The following is a 27,803-nucleotide window of genomic DNA, read 5'->3' as shown; positions in this document are numbered from 1 at the left end:
ATGCAGCACTTTGTGGATTCTGAGGAAGAGATGTCTGATTCTGCTTTTTCTGAGGAGGAGGAATCCGATAGTGACTCTTCATCTGATACAGAGGACAATTTTGATGACTCGGAGTATGAAAGCGGGAAGAAGAGGAAATACAGAAAAACAAGACCCTCTTCATCCAAGGGCAAAAAGCCTCAAAGCAAACCCCTGATTAGCATCTCTTCGGAAGGGGAGGATTCAGATGATTTTGAGAAGGAGAACCCTAAAGGGCTGCTGAAGAAGAAAACACAAATACATACCCAAACCCGAAAAAAGCACAAGAAAAAAGAGGAGACTGGCGAGGAACCAGAAGTTGACAAGCAAGCAAGGACCCTGGAAGTTGAGCATAGCCTGGAAAAGGAGACTATGGAAGAGACTCTCAGGGCTGCCGACACAATTTCTGCCCTCCACATCCCCAAAGAAGAACAGGTTACTCCTGGAAAAGCTGCTCCCTCATTTGGCCCTCCTCCCGAGGGTTTGCATGGTTTCATGGAAACTATGGAGTGGCTCATTAATGGTAACAAGAAAGCTGTGGATGAATAGAAGAAGCTTTGTAACAAAGTCTTGATTCTGGAAACCATTAATATTGGGGAGGGAAATACAATGGCCGACTATATTGAGGACCTGAAAAACACCATCGCCAAAGTTGAAGACATCAAAGATGCTTTCAACCCCAGGTTTGAGAAGATTGAAAAGGAGATGCTGGACAGAAAAAGCCTTGTGGACACTAGAGAAAAAACACTCTCGAACACTGTTACCAAAGTTGATAAAATTGAGGAGTGCCTGAAGAACATCGCTGAACAGAGCCTAAGTATTTTGAAGATCTCGGCCAACAACACCCACACCCTCATCAGCAAGATGGATGATGAAAAGGAAATCCAGGACTTAGAACTGGAAGTTGAAGGAACAGGGGAAGCTCAAGGTCCTAGAACCCGCACCAGAGGCAAGAGGAAGGAAAAGAAACCGAACAAGGATCTGGAAGACCTGAAAGCTGTCGGGGCCACCTATGACGAGCTGGTGACAAAGGCGAAGGATCTGCTAAAGAAAATCGCTGTGTAGCGCTTTCCCTGTTTCTTTGCTATTTTTTTGTTAAGCTATTCTTTCTGTTCGCTGGTCTTTTGGCCAGTCTTTTTGTCTGCGGACTATTTTGTTTTGTTCTTCTTGGTGGTTTTTCTCTATCTTTGATGTAAAAGTTTCAGGTCCTGAAAACCTGTTTTTTAATTAATCAAAACAATTGTAATAAGAAATTGGATTATTCTAATATTTCCAAATTCTCATCTTATCAATTCAACTAAGAATTACAGATGCCACATCACTCTATTAAAGATCTTCTAATAAAATACATGCCAAGAAACCATACATCTGATACCTAAGGAACATTCTATTAGTTGTTGAAATTTTCCATTTTAATAGGCATAGTCATAGTTCACTCTATGCTTTGATTATTAGGTTTTTCTTTGCCGTTTTACACAATGATCTGTGATTTCTAAGGGTATGCTTTTGATATTGAACCTTTATCACCGCATTGAATGACTTTTCTTTTATTTATTTTCTGCTCTATGTCTATGACTATCCAAGATATGGTTGCGTCTTGATGTAGGGTTGCATTATTCTCAATCCCTAGGTTATTCAAGTTTTGTTACAAGCACCCCTGCCTTAGAGACATTATACTTTTCTTTGTAGATGGGTCTCTGTATCTTCTCTGGATACATTCTTATGTTGCTATCTTGTTCTTATATGCTTTTGATAGTATCTACAGTGATTCATTAGTCACTATACTTCTTTATTCCTTTAGCCTTTGACACTGCTCAAGGAGGCTTCCGTCAGGATACACTCACATGACAGTCCTTCCTACTGTTCTCTGTATCATGCTTTCCTTTCTTTTACACTTTGTTCTAACTCACTATTTTTGTATCCTTATGATTTGATTATGTTCTTTTGTTTGGTGTGCCCTGTCCTTTCACTAAGTGATGTCTCGGTTTGAATCCACAGTTCTGATCCTTTACTCTCTGATTTGAGCCTATATTCTTTGTATAGAGGACCTCTATGACTAACTTCTAACTCCTAATGAATGTGCATGATAATAATACTCACTGGTATTCAACGTGTAAATGCTAATCTCTTGGAATATTAACTAAAAGAATTTGAACCATAAGAACATAGTTTAGATTCTTTACTTTGATCCTATTTGTGTTGATGCTTTGAAGCTCTAATTTTACAAACTTGTGTAGGGGACCAAAATGAAAAGCCAACACCTGAAACATAAACAGATGTTAAAAGCGAAGATGAACAAGAAACAAAGCTTGAAGGTTTTTGGGGAAAACTGAAATTTTTTGTTGGGTGAGAAATCTTTCCTCTCAAATCTTAATTGTTACCATGCCATGCTATTCTAAACATAGAAATGTGATGTAATAATATAAGAAGAATTCAATTTAGGTGTTTATTTTATAAAATAAAATCTCAATTAAATGTGTTGGTATCTATCTAATGCCATGCTATTCTAATGACACAAAATGAATGTGGCATGATAACGAAAGAGTTCATGGTAGGTTTTTATCATCTTAAATACAAATTTCAATTGAATCTTTTGATATCAATTACTGAGGGGACTAAATGTGTGTGATCTATTTAGATGCCCACAAATAGACCCATTTTGCTATGATACTGAGATAATCAATTGAAAAGTCAATAATATGGTAGCTTTTCTTTTTGCATTAGAGAATCCTTTAAAATGTGCACCAAAATTTATGGATGATGACTTAATTATAGAGGTTATAATAGAGTCACATGAATCTTGTTAGAGGATTATCGAAGAATAATGGTGTTATATATCACATCTTAGCTGTTGAGGTTTATATTGAATAACAAGGGAGTTAAAAAGGATTGTGGCACATACATTTCCAAATATATCAAAGAACTTTGCAACCACTATCACCAGTATTTTAACTTTTAATTGATGATCGTTAAGAATTGTGAAGACTAACATAACATGTTGAAGTTTAAGTGAACCATGCAGACTGTCTCCAAAGGGTGAAGATTCTTATCCATTTTTTTTGAAAGTACAGGGATATCTGTTTAAGTTGGTATTTGGTAAAGCTTTCTGTCTTCTAATCTATGGTGGACCTACCAATCCCTCCCAAAGTTCATCAAATCCCCCTTCTTCCTTAGTCACAAAAAAGATATTTTTTTCTCTCTTAGGATAGCTAGAAACACACAAAACTCCACTTTGGAATATATGATACATATTACTTAGCAATTGAGATTCAATAAGTTACTACAGGGTTGTGTGGTATTGTTGGATGTATTGTTGGACAAGGGGGAAATCAAACATTACAAAGGGAAATTATATGATATATAGTTAAATGTTTTGATATACAAAATTATTCAGTTGCATGGTAATCACCTGGATTTTGAGAATGTCCCTAGCCTCTAAAGCATGGGACATCTATTAACCACTTTTAGTGACTACCTCAATTTGAGATATTTCTAGTGTTGATTCTACCTTTGCTCTATACATTATGGTCTGTTAAAGCTGGGCACCTTAACTTCTGGGGATTTATTTGGTTATTTTATTATAGTTATGAATTTGAAAATTAAACCTATGATTATATCATTATGGATTCTGAACCTATTGTAATGTGATCCTGCACGTATCTGAGAATTTATCTGAGTGAATATTTTCAAAAAATATTTATTAGATTATATTGGATAGTAATTTTTGTCATTACATCTTTTGCATTCCTTTATTTTTTGGTTGGTCTCCCTACATGTTACCTTCCCTTCTGAAGGTTCCTAAAATGCAAATTTTAGTGCATCTTCAGCAAAGACTCGGAGGTTTGATAGAAGGAAACATTTCAAAAGCTGTTGAAGATCATACATGTATGCTTTATTTTTATCAAAGCTGCAATATTATAAATCTGTGAGTGAGCTATTTGAATTTCAAGAGACCCTTTCAGATTACATGATAATCAAATGTACAGGACACTGGCAAATGGGGCTGCAAAGTGGTTGAATGAGAACCTTTAGCTTGTGATCCCAGACAATGATATAAACACCATATTACATGCTTGGAGAATGTGAGTTCTATCAGTTATTTATACCATACATGTTCATTTCCCTTATGGGACTTTTGATATTTGTTATGGATCCATTGTGTTTACTCTTAGCTGGGTGGATGGCTTACCAGAAGATAACTTTGATTCACCAAGCAAGTGGTACCTTATCAGAGTATTGCACTTTTGGTTGTGAAGTTGTTGCTTTAGAAGAAGATACATTTCAAATTAATCATTTAATATGCGGTTCAGTAGCAATGGATTTCTTTTACAACATATTCTTGGCAATGTCTTCCTTAGGCAAAGAAAGCCTTTATCTTTAGGAATTTCAATCTTATCCTATTATCCATGCATGGTTATACTTATGGCTATAATTTTTTCCATATTGTAAGTAAAAACTTTCAGGACATGAACTAGGGTTGAAAAGCTGCCTTTTTATTTCTGTTTACTTGTTCAAGAACCCGAGCTCATGTATCTTACTTGCCATGGCTACCATTACTGTGAAAAGTCTTTCTTGAATATGTTCTTGGTTGTCTCCAACTCTTGACAGTGATATTAATACCATAATATCCTCAATCATGAATGATGATGACAGCTATGACAGTGAATTATTATTTTTAAACCCTAGTTCTGTTATTACTTGAGCACTATTAAACTATTTGATAAAGGCCTGCTCTAATTTGATGCTCATTAAGTCTAAAGACTTGACCTGATTGGGAATCTTGACAATCAATGTATGACTGTACTGCTGCCACTGTGAATATATTCTTATTTACTGTTTGTGATTTGTGATAGTAGTTGCTAATATTTCTACCTTATCTGGAACAACCTCTTTGCTCAGTGATCTCATTAGGGCTACTTTCCTGTAAATCTTTCAACAATCCCAATCTTTATAAAATGGACTGCCCTTATTAATTCCTTTGGTACTTGGGCCCTTATAGGTTTATGGGCCATATTAAAATTGCTCCTTCAATCCTCTAACTGTCATATTGGTCTTCTTTTTTTAATTATTGTAACATCTGAGATCTCTGCTACTATGCCTTATGCTCATGTTTTGCGTCTTTAAAACAAAAACAGTCCTTACTGTCAACAATCCATTAAGGATCCTATTGCTGTCTTTGCTCTGTGAGTGAAGATCTTCACCTTTTTTATTGATTTGGAAGGCTCTGACAATGGATTGCTCTGTCAACTTTGCTCTTATAATGACTGCAACAACTTCTGTGACCTCTTATTCATTGTATTTTTACTTCTTTGGCTCTGCCCTCAGCCACTTGAACTTTTATCATTTCCAATACTGCCTTTCAGACCTTGCTGAAGGTCTGCTCATTTACTGTGACTGTTTAGGCAGTAACCCTGTCAACATGGATGGTACTTTCACTGCAAATAGAAGCTCTTGGTTGCTGCTAGACTGCCTTTTGACTGTCCTTATACTTTGTATTAATTTGGACTCTATTTGCATACTTTAAAGGGATTGTCCTCTCTGTTTTGGTATGATCCTTTCTAGAAGCCCTTTTCTTCATATTCTTATCATGCTCACTATTCAATGAAGCCCTTTGACTATGCTTATACCATGCATTAACCTCAAGTCTATGCTTTATTGTCCCTTGATGTTCTCTGTCTGCATTGAGTCTCTGTGATATTGAGTTACATATCATAATTTCCTCATTATATTCCTTGACCACTTCTCTTTGCTTGACTGCACTTTGATATACCTTTTCATACTGAGCATCATTTTGCTATGACTGTTTTTAATACTACCTTGAGCTGCTAATCCCTTCTTCACCATATGACTATCCTAGTCTAATAGCTCTGGACACTGTCACAAGCATACTATATGCCCAGATTTATGACTTATCATCAGACTGTACTCCTTTCTTGAGACTTTGTGACTGCATCTTTTATTGCACGATTGTATTTTTCTATATTGTGAGTGTCATGACTGCTCTCATTACCTTGTAAGGCTGCATCTCTTCAAAGACTACTCTATTCTTATAAGCTATTCCATTGTTTTTTGCTTCTAGGTCACTGTGACTATTGCTATAAAGGCTTCAATGGTCATGACTGTCCTAAGGCTGTTGCATATGCTTTCTAGGACTGCAAATGTGTCCAATAAGCTATCAAAGCAAAACTACAACTATATTTTGAAAATAAAGGCCAAAATCTTTTGGCTATAGCTTTACTTTAACACCATTGAGTGCTTGCATCTTTTATTGGACAATTGTCTTTTCTCTTCTATGTGGACTGAGATATGCAATATTTACATATTGAAGGGGTATATTTAATGTTCTATGACTATCATGGGGCCTTTAAGATTATGAACAAAAGAATTTGTAATATTGTTAAGGTATCATGAGAACAAATGATTCATAAAGTACACTCAAACACTTCCAATGACTGTTTTTTTAGCTTTGGAGATGATATGTGGCTTATGACTGCAACATTTAAATTGTTTATTGCCCTTGTTCACAGTGCTACCACTGTCATCTTTACCAAAACTCAAACCAAAACTCAAACCATTTATATGACTCATTGCCTCTATGGGTCTGCTAATAAAAGATTCTTGTATGATTATTGATTTTGCAGTTATGAGTCTTTGTTGTATTCTAAGTGTGGATAGTTAATTGTAAACTTTTTTCGTTTGACAGTTATGCTACTGCCTTTCTCCTTTTTATGTACCTCTCTATGTTTGATTGAGCTGCTACAAAAAGCATCTCATCATTGTCTTTTGACTGCATTATCGCCCCATGCACTTGTAACCCTATTCTAGGTTCTGAATCAATTTCATCTCTTCTTATTGACTTGATAGACTCCATTGATCATTGTCTTCAAGCTGCACAATAACCTTGTATTGCATGCATGTTGACTGTGTTTGAGCTTTCTATGATCTTCAATCTCTGCAAATATCCTTATCACTGTTGTTTGTTCACTGTTCATTTGGTCCTCTTTAATCATAAGGTTATCAAAGCTGCCATTCTCACTTCTCCTAAAGCAATTACAGCTATTGTTACCGCTTCCAAAAGACTGCACACTGCCCTCACTGTATTCTTTGTACTTTTAATGTGGGTAAGGCTGCCATATAAACTTTGACAATGTCTTTGCTTCATAATAGAACAACGAATAGAAAGGAAAAGGTCTCAGAATAGTGAAAAGAGACTGTTCTTATCATGAGCTACCAATGACCTTTTCTCAAAATTTTAAGAGAGTAAAGGTATTATGAAGAGTGAACATATTTATAAAGCCTTTGACAATGAATATACCTATGCTTTTCTCAAATGTCATGATCTCTTAATAACCTCTCCCATTGTAAGCTAAAGGATGATTTGAAACATGTTCATTGGGTATGAAGGTCGCCAATATTGATTGTCCTCTGATATTATGACTGTCCTCTGGCATTTGTGCTACAACAATATTCAATGAAGATGATTTTTCTCTGCTCTTACATCTCTTTTCATGATAATCCTAACAATACTGTCATTTATGACTGTATTTTGCAATTTTCATGGCTGACTGTATTAATGCCCTTTGTCAGACTTTGAGTGTGATATGTATATCTCAGTGAATCTCTAGATCACTGACCTTTTCTAAGTGGAATGCTCACTAATACTCTTGCCTTTATCAATACTTTGTCAAGGGTTGTGTTGTTAGGCTCAGAATTTCGTTTTGTTTGTTTGTCTTGATTCCCCTGCCGTTGAAACTCCTGATCACTGTGTGTTCAAAATAAGTAGGCCGCATTTATAGAACCATTGTAGTTCAGTTATTTTTATATAGTGTAGCTACTGATGAAATCCAAGATCGGTTTCCTTGAAGATTAGAAAGATACCAAACTCCTATTACTATTAATCACCCGACTATTTTTTTTATCTGATGCCCACAATCTCCCTGGAGAAAAAAATACGAGCTTTGAACTTTATCAATGGACTGTTCCTGTATTGGAGGCAAAAAAGGGAGCAGATTGTGAGGATCCTATTATCCCATTAACACAACTGAGTCAAGTTTTAATAGAGGAATATAGTCCATCCATGAGGCTGAGGACTCACAACATAGGGCATTGGTTACAATGAAGAAGCAATCTACATTGAATAAGGTTGCAATAAAGGACAATGAAGACACTGTGAAGAGGCATGAACATAATTCTGATTTTCCGAGTCTGATCTGTAGTCCTCTAGTACCTCATGAGCATTGCATTGAGGACACTCAAGAGTGGATTGATAAGTATGAGGTGAAAGCTGAAAGTTTAGATCGTTCACAGTCTGATTTTGTATTAGCATTGGAAAAGAACGTTTAGTTGTGTATAAACAAGAGAAGAGATTGAAGTTGCGATTATAGTGAAATCGTGGTGTGTGATATTTATTAAGCCGGTTTGTATATTGTTTTCCTAAAGTTGGGTATCGCTGAGAATAATTATTTGAGATAAAGCAATATTAAAGATTGACCCTATTTGCATTCACGAGAATATCGAGTTTGGTATTTTCTCTTAGCGGCTGGCTGTAGGAGCATGTCGGATGATTTGAATCAGAACAGAGTTATCTGTATTTTCGAATCCCTTTGTTTGATAGCTAGCTAATGATGTTCGAGTCAGATAAAGCTATAGGAAAAGGAGTTCCAGAAATCGTAGCATGTTATAAATTACGAGGTTATGAGTGCTTGCGCCTTGGAATGCAAGCTCTATGATATATCATCCCATTAGTTAAGACTGAGGAGTGGCTTCTAAATCAAAGAAAATAGTATGTTATTCTTATCACAGTACCATTATATGAATTCATGAGCTGCAGGTTCTAAATGCTATTTTGTTAGATAAATTATTGCAGACTGCATATATCAAAATGATTTTATAAAAGGGACTGGTTATTCTTGTGAACCAATATTCTAAATCAATTGTATATTCCCAACTGATATGTAAGCTGAAAATTAGTTTAGAGATTGCAAACAACCGTTATGGCTTATGCAAACAATCTCATCCATTAGATTGTTTTAATCTCTACAGTTGGATCTTTATAAGTAAGGCAAAATTATGTTCCAAATTTTAAAGTTTGCATTTAATTTGTCAAAAGGAGGTTTTCATTATTTATCCAAAAGATGACAAATGTGCTTCATTATGGTTTTATTTCTTTAAAGGGGGAATTATTTTCCAAAAAGAAAGAGAGGGAAAGAAAAATCACGTAGGAGGGAGTTTTAAACTTTATTTTGTTCAAAACTCTAAAGGATGCCCTAGTTTCAAGCAAATGACTCATAATTGCCGCAGAAAGGGAGAATGGTGAGTTCAAGAGGCAGATGGAGATCAATGGAGAGGAAAAGCCAAGATTCATGAGCTTGAACCAATAGAAGCAATTAAGAAGAAGCACATTCTCATAATGAAAGGAAGATATTGAGGAATTACTGGCAATCTTTGAGGCAATGACACAAAGTTTTTAGGGAGATGAGGTAGAGTTTTGAATCCTAGAGTTTCAAGATTTGTGGTTGATCTTCAGATATTGTGGTTTTCCTCTTGTTTCCTTTCAAATATTTCTTGTTGTCTCCTCAAGTTCATTCATTGATTTGGAAAGGCATTTCTCTGTTCATAAAATATAGATCCATTTCTTGGGATCAAATTTGATCAAAAGTCATGCATAAGAAGGCCTGAAACTGTTGCAAATTAACTATAGGTGGGATCAAATTCCCCCTTTATCCATGCACCATCCATATGGGAGTCCAAACTGATGATAAACTACCTCATTTGCTTCAAAACTTCCTCATTTTTAGGCTTCTAACTACTTTGTGATCTTAGAACTCCACCTTGCTTTTGAAAACTGGTGTTTGAATTGATTTCTTCAACTTGATTGCATAATCAAATCTGATTTAGTGGATAATCCTTTAAGATGACTGCATAGTATGAGGAGTTATACCAAATCTCTTAACTGATTCTTGTCATTGGGCGTAGGTTTTCAATTGGCTACTTTTGAATATTACTATTCTCTATGCTTCACAAGGTCTTTTTCTTTGAGGCAAACAATTCTTTGTCTCAGGTCTACCCGTTGCCTCTATTCTCATTAATAGCCCTTATGAGTATGGGTCTTATATGTTTTGGCTTCCTTGTGATAGTATTGGGTTGACATTTCTTTAGATTGTATTTCTTATCGTACCTCCTACACTTAGAATGATCCTCTTTTGTTTATAAACATACTTTGAACAGTGTTTTCTTGGACTGCATTCTTTTCAATGCCATTGTCTTGATCTTGCTCTTAGGTTATCATTTTTATCCCCATTGCTTTTGAATATCTTTTATAGGCTTTGAGACTTCTTTTTATCTCTATTTTGATGTTGTACTTGAAATTTGTTCCTCTAGTGTCTATTCTTGATGCTTTGATAATATCATCTCTTCTCTTTCTATTAGTACCCTACCTTAGTCATTGTAATCATTGTGCATGCCTTATGACTGTGCTCTAGAAGAGTCTTCAAACCTTCTACTATCCTCATGGTCTTTGTTGGCTCTATTGGAAGCCTTGTGAATGTTGAAACTGTGGGCAATGAACTTTCCTTCTTTGGACAAAGGACTATCTCATAATTGCCAAACAAACACTCTTTGGTAGATGTGACCAAGTTGAGACAATTTTTTTTGCCTAATCTCTATTATTACCACATAATACTCTTGCACTTATTTGGTTCTTGAACCTTTCATTCTCATGTCATAAGATATTCAGGAATATTCTCATTGTTCTTTAATGCTTACCATTAATTCAATCTTCACAGTCCTAGAATTATGTCATGTTTGAATCTATAAATATTTTGACTAGACTATCTTATGCACTATTATGGATTTACTTGTAATCGTCATGATTATCAATTTTACAAACACTATTCTCATTAAGCTCAACTCCTTTATCACACAAGCTATTTCTTTGTGCTCATCATTTGGGAAGAGGTTTGATGTTTACTTTGTTTCTCTGAAAATCTACCTACTTCTATCTACCTTATGACAGTCTGCTGCAAATAGAACTTTCAGTATTTACTGCCATCTATCTTGTATATATGCTTGTAAGCTTGAGGCAAGGCCCACACTGTTTTAAAATCTTTGTTATGACATCTTGCATATTGAACTTTTGACTGGATACATCATCAATATAAGCATTACCTATAACATATCTTTCATAGAGTTTTTTCCTTTTGCTTTGGTTGATTGTCCTGACCAGTAAATTGTCATATGTGGCACTATCAAATATTCTCTTGTTTGCCCTAAGAACTGATCTTCTTGATCACTGCCTTTTGTCAGGTTTGGGACTGTGATTTTTTGTGACTATCTCAATGTTGTTGTGTATCCTCCTTTAACAGTCATAGGACTTTTTTCTTGAGCTATTCCTCTGTGAATGTTGTTCATTCACCTATATTATTTTATGGAGTCCTTAATATTGCCTTCTTTGCAAACATATTTTATGTTGTTACTGTCAATGGTCCTTCCCTATCATCTTTTCTCTTGGAACTGACAATCTTTGGATGCTAAAATGACTAATTTTTCTCTATCACAGGTCGGTCATGATTGAATAGATGCATGGGATAGATGATAGGTTGACCTTTCCATGGTAGGGGCTTTCATCATCATTTGAGTTGTACTTTCTATGACTAATCAATGTTATTGTCTTTTCTCTTCACAAATTTGACAATATCTTTAAAATTTGTACCTTGTGCTTTTTGCCTGTCAAAGATGGGTTCTAATACACTATCCTCCTAGTGTCCTCTATCACATGATTATCTTTATTGCCTTAGAGGTCCGATAATTAGGGTTTGTATCCTAGTTGTATTTCAAACCGTGTTTAAACTCCTTGATGACTGACTGGAGTGTAAGTTCATGGCTTTCTTTTCTTTTCTTTTTTGTCACTGACTTAAGGAAGAAATCACTATCCTCATTCCTTGATGATTGCCATTACTGTCTCATGTCGCTGTATTTTGTATTATGGTTGTGATCCTTCTTCTTTTGTAACTCATTTGATCCTATCATATGCTTTGATCCCATCTTCTTCTATCAAGATCATTTGTTGCTATTGGTTTGACTCTTAAATCTTCTTTCTCCATAACCTGCTTGAAGGTATTCATGTATTGGATTCATTGACTGTGAATCCATTGACATTGTCCTTTGTTGTATACTAACTTCTCATGTATTATGGATACATATGAAATTAGGTATAATTGTCATACATATTGCAGTCCATATTAATAATTACTACTAAATTATGTATAAGAACATTACTAGGCTTCATATATTAAGCACATCCCAATGCATACCACCAAGAACAAGGATGTTACTGCCAGTAACTTAATAAATTTTTTGATCTGATTTCTTCGATGGTGGTGTCATTGGATGCTTTGATTACTTTCCTTATATCCCTCTTCATCATATATGCCCTTTGGCAAGAGATATACCTGTTCAACATTAGCACCCTTTGAAAGAGTGCGACTCTTCATTGTTTCTATCCTTTGAAAGGGACACAAAGGGCAATTGACCTTGTCTCTGATTATTTCACCTAGTCATGCACTCTGCTACATTTTGATCCATTGGCATAAATTTAGATGATGAAATTTCTTTTGGACGTCATTATCACATATTCTTGGTGACTTCTCTTAGCTCTACCAATTATTCTAAGAAGGCTCTTCTCTCTATGCTCACTTTTTTTTACTGTCAAAGGACTTTAGGCCTTCTATTATTGGTTGCTACTGTCCTAAGACTATCTTTTGACACTTTGATGCTTTTCTCTTTTTAATAGTGAATGGATTCATTACTGTAATTTGACTGTCTTTTATAATGCTCTTTGCTCAATACTTTTGGTGACATTATGCTCTTTGATGGGTTTCATGGCTATGCTTTGGCAAGTCATTGTGAATGACAAAGATACTGTCTCTTTGGGCTTTGGCTTTGTGAATACTGCCCCCAAAACTTGAATCATTATGGTTGTTCCTCTTAACCGTACTCACCATGCATTTTGATCTTCTTTTTTAGACTTTATAGTTTGTACCTTGCGTGGCAGTAAAATCATTTTTTCTCACTATTATATTCTCATGTTACTATTTCTGAACTTCAACCCAAAATCAGACACAATTGTACATTCCTTTGAGGCTACTGATGATCTTGGGTATTCGCTGCTCATTGTGGCATGATTGCTCATTTTATGACAGTCAATAATTACTATAGCTAGCCTTAAGAAATGAATTCTCTTGACTTTGTATGATCAACTCTTTTAATATATACCTTTACCCTTTGCTTTATTGTCAAATAACTCACTGTATTGACTGAGATTAGCTCTATGATTGTAGCTATGGCATTGGTATTATGGATGACTTCATCATGTGTTGCATTGATTTTGTCATTGATGTCAACACTTATCTTCTTGGAGGTCTACATTATTGATTTGGCACTATGGTTATATTGGTTTATTGTTGAACCAACATGGTTAGTGGCTTATGCACAGTCACCGGTATATGTTCACCAACAAGTTATATGGTTCACTGGCAGTGATGATAACTTGGTATCATCTGGAGATCATCTGGTTATATCGAAGACATGGATTGGAAGTTTGGATTTGGTGTTTTGCTTATTGGTCTAATCGGGTTGACAAATTTTTCTTAACCGACAGATAGGTCTAGGTTATGGACCGGTACATGATATCTATTCCAGATCAAGACGACGTGTTTTGGAAATGGTTTATTGATTAGATAATGTGGTAAATGTATTGAGCCAACATATTGTATCGCATCAAGACTTATTTGTAATTGATTTAATTGTAATATCTTTAGTGAGCCGACTTCATGTATAGGTCTTAGGTTTTGTATATATGATTATAAGATCTTATTGAAGATCATAGGATCATGATGTGTGTGCGAATATTGAAGAGCAAAAATAAGTAGATCCTTGTGTGAATCACACAAACATTATTTGAAGGTTGAAGGAAAGGTTATGAAGGTGTTTGACACTCATGTTCAAAGCTTAAACCGGTACTGAATCCAACATTGCAGATTCTATTTTGAGCAGTACATTATCATTGGATTTAACCATCCAATTGTAGTCAGTGTGACTCCTATTTTGTGATTGAGCAGTGAGCTCTAGGCGGTTGGCCTTTCTGTATGTGCAGACCCCATTTGTATACACTTACTATCTGAGCAGTATCATCTGATTGTGGGTAAGGTTTCCCACTGTGGTTTTTCCCCTTGCCGGGTTTCCACGTCAAAATCTTTGTGTCATGTGTTGTGGATGTTGTTTCTCTTTTTGTTTCATGGATTAAGTTATACCGGTACTGCTATAACTGCTAATCTGTTTTACCGGCACTAAGTTTAAGTTGGAATAATTTGCATTTAGATTATAATTTATATATAACTGGTTCACAACTGATTCACACCCCCCCCTTAGTTGTCCTTTCCGGTTCCTAACATATGATACCCTGAAACTTGCTTTGGTCCTCATCTTGTTGCTTTTGATTGCTTACAAAGATGCCCCTCTGATTGTCTTCTTACTCCGCTGTTAAGAAATCTTACTTGTCTTTAGACTATTTTGAAGCTTCATTGATCTATGACACCATTGGATGGTGCTTCTATGACTACCACTATTTTGGCTTGTGGTTGTGTTGAGATGCTTTACCACTTTGAATATGTTTGCCCATACAATCATATATATGTCTAATAGAGCATTTCCAACTATAATATCTGAAATAAATCGTCTTAGTATTTTGCTTTGATGGATGTAAATACCCTATTTCAAAGCTCCAATTTTGACACAGGCAGGGAAGACGTTGCCAAAAGATATGTCTTTACACCTGCCAATTGTGTTTGCTTGAAAGTTTGTGAAGCCTTTCAACAAATCCATTATTTACATATCCTGCATCATTGCATTCTATGGGATGACATCTCTTTGAGGCATTTAAACAGTCCACATGCCTTGTCTGTGCTTCCACAATTTGCATACATGTATACCAAAGCATTTCCAATTATAGCTGACAAAAATCCACCTTCCATATTGCTTTAATGGATATCCGTACGCTGTTTTAAAGCTTTTATTTTATCACTGGTAGGGAGAATGTTGGCAAAGGTTGTAGAATCTGTCTTTACACCTGTCAATTGCATTTTCTTGGAAGTCTCTAAAGATTTTTCAAAAAGTCCGTTTTGTGCATATCCTACAATAATTGCTGTCCTTAAGACCATATTTCTTTCAGGGATACTGTTGTGCCTTTTTTTCTTCCATATTTTGCATACATGTCTGCCAAGGAAGTTGCAACTACAACATTTGACAAAAAGCTTCTATCCTTTATGCTTTGATGGATGTCCATACCTTGTTTTAAAGCTCCCGATTTTGCACAAATAGGGGGGATCTAGCAGATTTAAGAAAAGAAAAGAAAATCTTAGAAATTGAAATAGAGCCAAGGTGTTCGAATTATTATTTGTGTGAAAACAAAATTTTTGTGTTGGAATATAAGCTACTTATAAAAGAAGAAAACAAAAGCCTTACAAGTCTTCAGATTTTTATAACTGGTCATTTAAAGAGATATAAGATTTATTGTTCTATTTTCCATTTAGTTTATTAATCTTCTTTTTACAGTCAACTAACTTTAGTCAACTATTATTCAAAAGGGATAAGACATTACTAACAGTTGTAAAGGCTTCTAATTACAGAGAGATCAGATTTGGCAAAATGAAATAGATTGATGGGTTGGATCAGAAACCTATTATTTCCTACTAGCTGATTTATGTAAGTTATTTTTTAAATGTTCGAATTCTCCCATCTTAAACAAATGAAAAGGCTGATACTTACCAAAATTAAGTTATTATGTTGACATTGTATTCAAAACAATGTGTAGCAAATTCAATATTAAATGAGGACCATTTATTTCTATGCCGACCATTTCTTTCTACAACCAAGATAGTCACCATTGTGCATTTTATTCTCTTTTATTTTGTACAAGGTTGTTAAATTTTTTTATTTGACTACTATACTTTAATAGAATTCTTGGATTTGTGCTCTTAATGTAATGAAAGGGTGAGATTTCCCATTCTATGAACGACTATGATTTTGTAAACATTAAAGTGTATTTTTTGCTTAATCTTCTATTATAGGTCATTATTTAGAAACCCAACTAACAAATATAAGAATTCATTGGATAGAAATGATATTTCTATAATTGAAAAATGAGTGGAGAATGTTAGGCAGCATTTCCATTATCACATAAGAGGAAACTAGCAGATCTATTATGGATAATATGGGAATGTAGTTATATTTATTTTATCATAATTTTTGTGAGACAAGTATAAATGGAAAATAAAACAAATATATTGCATTCTCAAATGATCCCTAACAGATCTGGGCATATTTCTTATCCTCCTCATGTGATAATGAGGAGGCCTGGTTGACATTTCTCACTCCATTTTAAATTGTCAAAAACATCACTTCTATCAATTAATTCTTTTATTTGCTAATTGGGCCTCTCAATACTAATCTTAAAAGATGACTAAGATAAAATTTACATTTATAATAGAAAATTATAGCTATTTACAATGTAGGTGATCTCACACTTTTATTACATTGAGAAAACAAAGCATAGAATGGATCTATTAGTGGCCAAACCAAAATATTTCATAAAGTATACACAATGGAAGATCATACGTCTATATTTTTATTCCTATCTTGACTATCTTAGCTGTAAAAAAGAGTAACCAATTAATATTGAATTAGTTAAACATTGTATTGAATAAGAATAGAGAATTTTAGAAAAAAAAGATAAAAAAGATAACATGAATCAGTTAATAAGAAGCATGAAATATATTTTAAGTTGTTACTAATCAAATCATTAATCTATTTGTGTTATCCAAATTTGATCCCTATCACTAGAGGCCTCTGAAATTGTTTGTAATGTACTTTACCTTTTGAATATCTTTTTCACTGTAATGAGGGAAATTGTTGATTGGAGAGGAGATTGTTAACTTAAATGGAAAACAGAACAGTAATGCTTTTATAACTCTTCAAGTGTCTATATCTTTTTTACTGCATTAAAGAAAGCTAATTGGAGAGGAGAGGAGATTTATGTCTGGAAGAACAACATCCACTGCAATTTTGAATGTATTTATAAAATTAGATTGTATCACAATATAATATCCATTTGTTTGCACATAATTTTTAATCAATTTATTGTTATGTATTTATAAAATATTACTAACAGTTGCAAAGGCTTCCAATTACAGAGATATCCAATTTGGCAAAATCAAAGAGAGCTGGGTTGCATTAGAAGCACAAGGTATTCTTCATGCCTTCTATTAGTTGATTAACAAAAGTATTTTTTTAATTATTTTATATTGAAATTTCCAATCTTAGAGAAAAGAAAAAGGTGATACTTAAGAAAATTAGGTTTATTGTTCATATATTCTATTCAAAGCAATGCTTAACAAATTCATTATTAATTGGACACAATTTCTTTCTATAGCCAAGATAGTGACTGTCGTAGTCTTTATTCCTTTTTACTTCTAATAGTCTATTAGGTCTTTATGTTTGTCTACTGCACTTTTATTAGATCTGTTTTTTTGTTTCTCCAATTTTACACGAAAAGAACAGGCTGATACTTAGCAAAATTAAGTTATTATGGTGACATTTTATTCAGAGAAATGTGTAGCAAATTCAGTATTAATTGAAGACCATTTCTTTCTATGTTGATCGTTTATTTCTACAACCAAGATAGTCACTGCTATACTTTCCGTTCTCTTTTATTTTGTGAGTTTGTTAAGTTTTTTGGTTTGACTATTGCACTTTTAATAGAATTCTATGTGAGATTTCCTATTCTGTGAAGGACTATGATATTGCATTACATAATAAGTGTTTTTTTTTAATAAAATCTTCTATTTTGTCCCTCACTATTGAGGGACCCAAATAACAAATGTATTAAATAGAAATGATATTTCCGTAGTTCAAAATTGAGGAGTTGAGAATGTTAAGAATCCTCTACATTATCAGGTAAGCAAAGGGATGGACAAATATTTTATAAATAATCTGAGAATATAATTATATTTATTTTATCTCAATTTTTAAGGGACAAATGACATAAATGGGAAATAGAACAAATTTAATGCATTATCAAATGATCCCTAACAGAGCTGGGCATGTAAATCCTATCCTCATTTGGTAACGAGGAGGTTGGTTGACATTCTCCACTCCTCCATTTTAAATTGTCTAGAGCATCACTTCTATCAATTAAATTCTTTTATTTTTTAACTAGGTCTCTCAATACTAATCTTTAAAGGAGGATTAAAAAAAATGTACATTTATGCATAAAAATCTTAGTCATTTATAGTGTAGGAGATCTCACATTTTTTATTACAATTAGAAAATGAAGTGGAGAATGACATCTATTAGTGGCCAAACCAAAGAATTACACTTAACAAGTAAACACAAAGGAAGATGATATATCTATATTTTTATTCCTCACATGACTTTCTTGGTTGTGAGAAGAATGTGACCAATTAATATCGAACTAGTTAAGCATTGTAATTTGTATTGAATAGGATATTTCATTACTATCACTTTTCCATTTCTATAAGAATAGAGAATTTAAGAACACAATATGTATAAAGAGATAAATGAATTAGTTAGTAGTAGGTATGAAGTATATTTTAACCTACTACAAATCAGATCGTGAATCTGTGTGTGTTGGCCAAATTTGATCTCTGCCACTAGAGGCCTCCACAACTGTTTGTAATGTCTTTTCTCTTTTGATTGTATTGAGTGAAGCTGTTGGGTAGACAAGTTGTAAGATTCTGAAAAGTTATTAAGAATTTATATTGGCCAAATGAGTATGGCCCATTATAAAGATGCTAAAGTTGTTTAAGGCTTCTACTCTTGCAGGCTCTATGCATCTATTAGGACTGCTAAAATTTCATTACTATCTCTATTTTTATTAGTATAACCAGGCCAAAGCCCTAAATAACTTATCTTATTCTTGTAGACCACTTAATATTATTCCTGTACAACAATTAAAATGCTGTATTGATTGCATGTAGTATTCACCTTAGCACATGTTTTAAGGAGATAAATAATAATTAAGCCTGCATTGAGTAGTACGAGTGCAAAAGCCATAAAAGACAATACACATTGCTGGTAGCCTGCTTCTTTCTTGCTTGTTTCCAGTGCTTGTATCTGTGGGTTTCTCATGAATGAAGCATTAAACAATTGACATAAAATCAAGAATCCAAACTACAAGGGCAAATGGAAGGCTCCAATGATTGACAATCCTGGTAAGCATTTCTTTATAAATGACACATTATTTGGGTTTCAAATCTTTAAAAGCTTATGGTCTCCAATACTCTAATATCTGACACTATATTGTAACATTATTGTGAATAGAATTCAAGGATGACCTCAAGCTCTATGTATACCCTAATTTGAACTATATTGGAATTGAGTTATGGCAGGTTTGTATACATATTTCATCTTTAAAGTTGTCAACTCAACCTACTTGCAGTGTCTTGGCTGACTTTGAGTAATTGATTCCATTTGAAAATCTGTGTTCTTCTATTTTCTTGTACAACAGGTCAAATCAGGAACCTTTTTTGATAATATTTTAGTGTCTGATGACCTTGAATATGCAAAGAAGTTAGCAGAGGAGATACGGGGCAAAAAAAAAGATGTGAGTCAATCTTGTTGTTTTGAAAACCTCTCTTGTAGATATTTTAGCTGATTGTAGAGTTGGTCATTATAGATATTTTAGCTGAGTGTAGAGTTGGTCATTGGTCATTGAAATCCTCTTTTACAAATATTTTAGATAGTGATGTGATGTCCTTAGACATTGATTCTTTGTCATCAAATAGTTGATTTTGTATTTTGTAGAAATGTATGTTTATAGGCTAACATAAGATACATGGTATGATTATTCTTTAAAGGGTGCTAGCTCAATGGAAGAGCACTTGCTTTACAAGCAGGAGGATGGTGGTTCGATTCCATCGTGCCCTAATATGACTAAATATATGACCAGTTGATGGAAAAATAATGACTAAATCAATGACTAAATAAATGACTGGTCAACAACAATCAATGACTAAATAAATGACTGGTTGACAACAATCAATGACTGAATTAACGACTAAATCAGTGACTAAATAAATGACTAAATCAATGACCAAATTAATGACTAATTCAATGACCAAATAAATGACCAAATTGATCAATCAAAACAACCAATAAATGACTAAAATAGTTTAGTCATAAATTTGGTCGCGTGATTAATGATTGGCAATAAACTACTAATGGTCACGTGATCAAATTTAGTCATTTATATGCAATTTTTGGTAGTTTTTTAGTGATATATTGATGTTTTTGTACTAGTGAACAAGACAAAAATAAGACTATTCCCCAAGTCAAGCATGACTCAGACTGAGAATTATTTGACAGAGATCATAGCTCAAAGATCAATTCATCTTGTGGCAGAATAAAGGGCAGTCATGAAGGAGCAAACATAAAGGACTTTTTTGAGTTTAGGAGACATGATTTGAGAAAATACATGTTGAAGACAAAGCCAATCCTTCATTAATGGCAGGAAGTGACACAACCCTGAACAGTGAGCAACCAATAATAGGCTCTGTGCAGCTTTTTATCATACTATAACAAAGTATTAACGACCACAGAAGGGATAGTGCTTCTAATATCATAGATCCTGAGAAAGAATAATGTTAATTCTATAGCTGAGAAAGCAAGGTTCAATACATTGAAGCCTTTCAATGGCAATATAACAATGATTGACAAAGGTAGATAACCAAAACACAGTCCTAGGGTAACTGTGTCATATTATAACAGTAAACGAGATTAATGATCTCATTAGGAGGACTATTTGAATCCAAAACAAGGGTACCTTTAAACAATATAGAGACATTTCATGACAAAGAACAATATAAGAAGATTGCAACCAGGAAGCCAAAGAGTTTTGATTAAGACAGTGAGTATCACAGATCAAACATAGTCAAGAAACTTTTGAGTGCAAAGAGATATGAACATTAAGGTCCAACCAAAAAATCAGTGCCCAAAAGGGTTAGAAGCAGTCACAGCTCTATTAGAAGCATTCACAACTCTGACAAATATCACAAGCAAAACACAGTCTTCCAAAGACTGGTTCATTGTCTCATGAATCTAAGTCATGAGAATGGAAAAGACTTGATTTTCACATAGCCTATTTGTAGTCTTGAGAAAAGATAAGACATATGTGGGGTTAAGACTTCCAATGATATGAAGAAGTGTAGTCCAAGGCCGCCATTATAGTGATATGTAATCACAAAATAGAGCATTCTAGGCTTAGAAGTGCAGTAATGTGATATGAATAGCACACATAGCCATGAATAGTAAACGCCTTTTCAGACCTAAAGATAGCGCTAATGCAAAATACAATGACATTCAAAAGATCAAAGGCACAACAAAGCAGTGACATGGAGTCTTAACTCATAGAGCCCTAAGATACAATGTTGCAAGTCATGAAACAAGAGTGCTGGGTGTGCATTAGTGTCTGTAGCAGGCAGAGACAATGAGCAACAAAGGAAACATCACTTTAGCACACCCTATCCATGGTAGGGTTTGGAGTTTTCAAACCGTTGGCAATTTTAGGTGACCTGCAGCAAGCTGCACCAGGCATCGGGCAATCTTTAACCCTACGGTAGTCTGCCATGAGGCCTGGGCATATAAGGTGACAAGTCTGAAAGGTACACTAAACTTGAAGACTATTCACTGCAACCAAGATTGGAGATAGTAGGCAACTGTTCTTTGAGAGTCTCATGCTTCAGATCTGCAGATCCACTTAATAGAGGGGTTCATCTCTTCATATATTAGAGTTGTTGTAAGATTTATATCAATTTTAAATATCATTATTGTATGAGTAAGATGGGTGTATAATATTCTAAGAGTAACCACTAGAAGCCTCAACATTTCTTGAATAAAATACTGCTGTGTTAAGTCTACTGAGTAAGATTTTGTGTTTTGTTGGGATCTTTGATCTAAATTGGATGTTAATGAGTTTCAAATACCGAGTTGTTAAAGTATCAATATAATTGGCAAGTTGTATTCTGTGATGTCCCCTTCTAGTTGACATCTGTCAGTTGAGTAGATTAACCTATCACTGACCCTCGTAGGTTGATGAGGTTGGGTAGAGGGCCCTCCAGAGTTTGATTCACCACCTTCAGAGCAAGCACTCCAGGTTTGGTCTTCGTTTGAGGTCTCCAGGACTCCGTTTGAGATACTTTCTATTTTTAGCAGTCCTGCTATTTATAGCTAGTAGGTTGGGCAAGGGCAAATTATGGTTTGGCAGTCTCCAGTTCAGACGGAAGGCATTTCTGATGAATACTTAGAGAGATATTAATATTTAATTATTTTTAATTAAATATTAAATGGTGAACTTTAATGTTTTAATGTTTTAAAAGTCACTTTAAGTTATAACTTAAGTGAGGGTCTATTTCTCATTAGATGGGGCTAGTTTTTATATTAAATGGAAGATGATTTATTTTTTGACACTTCAATAGTCAAAAATAAATAATAAGAGTTAAAAAAACCATTAAAGGCCAAATCGCACCTTTCTTGGGAATCGCGCCAACCCTAAATGGAGAAGATTAAAGAAGATTTTAGGTCTTCTTTTGATTATGCTAAGTTTTGATATTTTTTGTTTGGAGCTTTGAGAGGAGTTTTGGCCAAAGGTTTTAGCAGAAGATTATTCTGCAGTGATCAGAGGTATCGGTACAAGAAAATGTGGGATTTTTGTACAACAACATCAGAGGCTGTGAAATATCAGTTGATCTTACTCTTACAGTTGGTTTCATTCAGGGACCAAGTTTGTGCTTATTAGTCAGAGAGGCACCGTTATTTATCAGTATTTTGTTGCTGCAGCAAACAAGGAAACAAAGATACTCAACGGAGATATTTTTGATGGCTGTATGGCTACCTGGGGAGTAGCGCCAATCACCTAAGGGGCTGCGATTTGCATGTTGGAAGGATCCAAAAAAATAAACAAAATAAGGAGAAGGTGCGCCTAGCCTAGAGTCATCCATTGAGCTACCATGCAAGTTGTTTGGGTCGGTCTGGAGTGAGTTATAGCGTGCTGTCATAATGGACTGTGTATGACCAGCAAGGAAGAAATAAGGGTTTCCAACAATTCTTGGTATTTTTCAATTCCTATCTTTTATTGTTTGATTATGTATTGAGGGTAAATAAAGGTTGAATACATGTAATAAGGGTTTGATCAATTTATTACTGAATTAGAATTGATTTCTAACGTTTCCCTATAGTTGCTTTTTGTGCTTGAGTTTGTCAAAATTATATTTGCTGCTATGAATTGGCAAAGAACACACTTGAAACACAACAGGTTCAGTTAAACGTCAGTTGTCTCAATTGAGGACCTTTTAAGGTTCTTACAGTGGTATTAGAGCTAAATCCTGCCATGCTAAGGGTTTAGCAATTTCATGTAGTCGCAGGAAACGGGTTCACATAGGTATTACACACGCATCAGAGCTTTACGTGAAGGAGAACAGAGTTTTAACAGGCAGTTAGATACCATGGGTGAAAGGCATACAGGCAGTCCAACCAGAGGTCACAAAGCTGAGGATGAGGAGACAAGGGAATTCTTTAGGACTATGGCCACTGGGCAGCAGCAGGTTGCTTAGGCCTTACAGGAACTCACCACCATGATGGAGCATATGAATCCTCCAAACCGAAACAATCAAGAACCAGAGGACAATAGGAGTGTAGCCAATATTCCTAGACCTCACAAGGTAGCTACACGCACAGTTGACAGGCCTTCAAGGCCTAATTTCTTGGCAAAAGAACCTGAGGATGTTGCTAGAGCTGAGGCAGAACCTGTCTTTGTTGATAATGTTATGATGGTACATGATGAGTGGAGTCTTCTTCCCCCTGATGTGAGGCAGAATCTGAATTTTGATCAATTCATGAGGCAAAAATGGGAGGTAGAGAGAAACAGGCAAGAGAGGAGGCCTCGTTTCCAACATAGAGATCTTGAGTTTGCCACAAGCAAGCTCACCCCACCTTATTATGATGGCAGCGGTGCAGTTACAACTAGATCTTGGATCCATAAACTGGATACATACTTCACACTAAGACCCATGATTGAAAGGGATGCAATTAAGTTTGCAACCTTACACTTGGACGGTATTGCACATGAGTGGTGGCATAATGGACTCATCACTCTCCAACATGATGAGATTACCACCTACCAGGAGTTCACTGATTTGTTAGTAGAGAGGTTTGATAAGAAAGACCCCGAGTCATATTTCCGGGAGTTAGCGCAACTGAAACAAATAGGGAACTTGGAGGTGTATGTTTCAGAGTTTTTGAAGTTGTCATGCATGGTAAATAACATGTCAAATCAGCGATTAGTAGTTTTGTTTATAGAGGGACTCATGGAGCCTTTGAGAGGCTGGGTAAAGGCATTTGATCCCCCAACACTTCTACTTGCCATTAAAAAGGCACGGAGTATGGATGTGACAGCCACTCAAAATAAATTTGGGACAAAAGGGTCAACATCTTTAAAAGATAATAGGAATTTCAGCAAAGGGAAAGAAAAATCAGACTTTAGAAATGATTACAAGCCAAAGCCAACATCCTCTCCCTTAGATCAGGAGACATTTAACGATTTAAAGCAAAAGAAACTCTGTTTTTATTGCAAAGGTCCATATGATGCCAACCATGACTGTCCTTTGAGGCTTAAGGGCAGGGCAAACAGAGTAATGTGGGCATATTATGAAGATTCTGAATCTGATCATGAAGGTCAGCCTGCTGGTTATGAGAATTTAGAGGCTGAAGATGACACACAAGAACCTCTAAGACTTGACAAAATGGATGCAAAAGGTGATGAGCACCTTAAGGAGGCACTTCTCACGAGTATTCAATAGGAAGGGTCATTTAGAATGAGAGGAGTACTTGCTGGTTAGAAAGTTATTACACTGCTAGATACCGGAGCCACACATAACTTTATTGATGCCAGGTTGGTGGAGAAGAGAGGAATCCAAACATAGGAGTTTGAAGGGCATTTGTGTGAGGGTGGCAGATGGTTACACTTTAAAGTGTAATAGGATGATTACACAACTCCCATTACGTGTAAACAATTATGAATTCAAGACTGATTTCTATGTGGTTCAGATGGGAGACACATATTTGGTCCTTGGAATGAAGTGGTTGCATGAACTAGGCAAGTTTACAATTGACTTGCAGGAGATGGAGATGTCTTTCACCATTGATGAGAAAACACATGTGCTGAAAGCGATTAAGGCAACAATTTCAGAATGATTACACTCAGGCGGATGGAGAGGCTTGTATGCCATGATCAGACTGAGTGGGCAACAGAGTGTATGATCATGCCCATAGAGCAGGATGCTCAAAAAGTTGAATATCATCCAGACATTCAAATACTGAGAACCAAACATAGCAAGGTTTTCAGTGACATACCATCAGGGAGGCCACCAGATAGGGGTTTTGAGCACATCATTGAGCTAGAGGAGGGAGCGAAGCTAGTGATGATTACTCCATATAGACATCCGAAGCGCCTAAAAGATGAAATAGAGAAAACCATACAAGAGCTTCTGGCCATGGGACATATTCGGCCTAGTAAGTCCCCCTTTGCTTCTTCAATTGTTTTGGTGAAGAAGAAGGATGGCACATTGTGGATGTGTATTGATTACAGGGTCCTTAATAAGCGGATGATCAAAAACAGATATCCCATTCCGCGTATTGATGAGCTCATAGATGAATTACAAGGGGCCTATTATTTTTCAAAGATTGATTTGAGATCAGGCTATCACCAGATCAGTGTTCGTGAGCAGGATATTGAGAAGACTTCTTTTCGTTGTCATTATGGACATTTTGAGTTTGTGGTTATGCCATTTGGGCTAACCAATGCTCCTGCTACTTTCCAGTCCACAATGAACAAAGTCTTTAGACATTAGTTGAGGAAATCAGTATTGGTGTTCTTTGATGATATACTGGTTTACAGTCGTACTTGAGAGGAGCACCTCAGTCACCTAGATACAGTTTTGAGTATTTTGAGCAGGGAGTCCTTGTATGCCAAGGAATCCAAATGTGACCTTGGAATGACTGAGTTATTGTACTTGGGCCATATTATCAGTGCAGAGGCAGTGCAGATGGATCTCATGCAGATCTGTGCTATTGTAGATTGGACTACTCCAGTGAACCTCACTCAGTTGCATGGGTTCTTGGGCCTATGTGGTTTCTACCGCCGTTTTGTTAACAGTTATTCGTGCCATGTGGTACCTTTGACAGACTTGATGAAAAAGGGTGCCTTCTTATGGACTCCTGAGGCCTAGGAGTGTTTTGAGAGGTTCAAGGAGCTCATGACTTCATGTCCAGTACTTGCTACACCTAACTTCTCAAAGTCTGGTGAAGGCATTGGGGCGGTGCTTATGCAGGACAAGCATCCTATTGCTTATGAGAGTAGGAAATTCTGTGGACCTAAGAGAATTTACAACATTTATGATAAGGAAATGTTGGCCATAATGCATGCACTGGCCAAGTTTAGACAGTACTTAGTGCGCAGCAAGTTCTGCATTAAGATTGACCACAATAGTTTGAGACATTTCCTTGGGCAACGTGACTTAAATGACAGGCAACAAAAGTGGGTCAGCAAACTTCAGGCTTACAACTTTGATATTTCCTATATCAAAGACACACAGAATGTAGCTACAGATGCCTTGTCATGTCGTCCCCACCTAAATTCTATGATCCAGATAGCAGCGGATTGGCCGCATATTATAGTGGCAGAGTATGCCAAAGATAGCTGGGCTGCAGGAGTGATAGAGGGGTCAGTAGCGGACAATAGGTATACAATTGTTAATGAATTGATCATTTACAAGGGGAGTGTACTTGATCCTAGGATCGGAGTTGAGGAGTAGGGTACTGCGGTTCTGTCATGATGAACCGATAGCAGGACATCTCGGGTTTTTCAAAACCTACAGACAGGTGCGTGAGCGCTTCACATGGAAAGGGCTCAAGGCAGATTTTCTACAGTATGTTAGAGAGTGCCCTAAACAGGAGCGTACATACCCTACTGGTTTACTTTAGCCACTTCCAATTCTTGATAGGAAGTGGGAATGTTTGTCTATGGATTTCATCACAGGGTTACCGAGAGCGCAGGGACGTGATTGCATATTTGTGGTTGTGGATCGTTTGACGAAGTATGCTCACTTCTATCCGATCACCACCACTTATTCAGCTATTCAAGTAGCAGAGTTATTCTTCAGAGAGGTATTCAGATTACATGGGTTGCCTCGGACTATTGTCAGTGATAGGGACATGCGGTTTTTGAGCCACTTTTGGCAGGAGCTTTTCAAACTCTGTGGGACTGATCTTATACCGAGTACCAGTTACCACCCTCAGACTGATGGCCAGACTAAGATAGTTAACAAGTGGGTGGAGGGATACCTCAAGAACTATATTTTAGGGTAGCAAAAGGCATGGGTGAAGTGGATTTACCTCTAAGAGCACTGTTACAATACCACTCACCACATGTCCATTCAGATGACTCCATTTATAGCACTGTACGGGTATGAATCTCCCAGTTTCAATGACTTATTGTTGAGTGACAACAGGGTGCCTAGTGCGGGAGACATGATACAGGAGAGTCAGGATATTGTGAAGACTTTTAAGGAAAATATAGCCAAGGCACAAAATCAGCAAAAACAATATGCTGATCAAAAGAGGACAGAGAGGTCATTTGAGGTAGGAGACATGGTGTATTT

General features: G+C 35.7%; 1 protein-coding gene and 1 non-coding gene across 2 annotated transcripts; both read left to right on the top strand.

Moving 5' to 3' along the window:
• On the top strand, window positions 1-23,699 carry LOC131857575 (uncharacterized). Its single transcript, XM_059210257.1, has 4 exons — window positions 1-499; window positions 19,414-19,481; window positions 19,601-19,696; window positions 23,505-23,699. Exons 1-4 carry the CDS (start codon window positions 1-3, stop codon window positions 23,697-23,699), a joined length of 858 nt encoding a protein of 285 aa, XP_059066240.1.
• Window positions 19,948-20,019, top strand: TRNAV-UAC (transfer RNA valine (anticodon UAC)). Its single transcript has one exon. It is a non-coding gene; the product is annotated as a tRNA-Val (tRNA).
• Window positions 23,700-27,803: the final 4,104 nt, after the last annotated feature.

The sequence above is a fragment of the Cryptomeria japonica genome, chromosome 1 (genome assembly GCF_030272615.1).
Source record: "Cryptomeria japonica chromosome 1, Sugi_1.0, whole genome shotgun sequence".
Taxonomy (NCBI): domain Eukaryota; kingdom Viridiplantae; phylum Streptophyta; class Pinopsida; order Cupressales; family Cupressaceae; genus Cryptomeria; species Cryptomeria japonica.
This window is presented reverse-complemented; position numbering and strand designations above follow the sequence as displayed.

Excerpts from the sequence above, each read along its gene's own strand:
- LOC131857575 (XM_059210257.1), top strand. The coding sequence starts at position 1 with ATGCAGCACTTTGTGGATTCTGAGGAAGAGATGTCTGATTCTGCTTTT. Across the intron at positions 500-19,413 it reads ATTTGGCCCTCCTCCCGAGG|AATTCAAGGATGACCTCAAG; the intron begins GTTTGCATGGTT and ends TATTGTGAATAG. Across the intron at positions 19,697-23,504 it reads TACGGGGCAAAAAAAAAGAT|TCGCAGGAAACGGGTTCACA; the intron begins GTGAGTCAATCT and ends AATTTCATGTAG.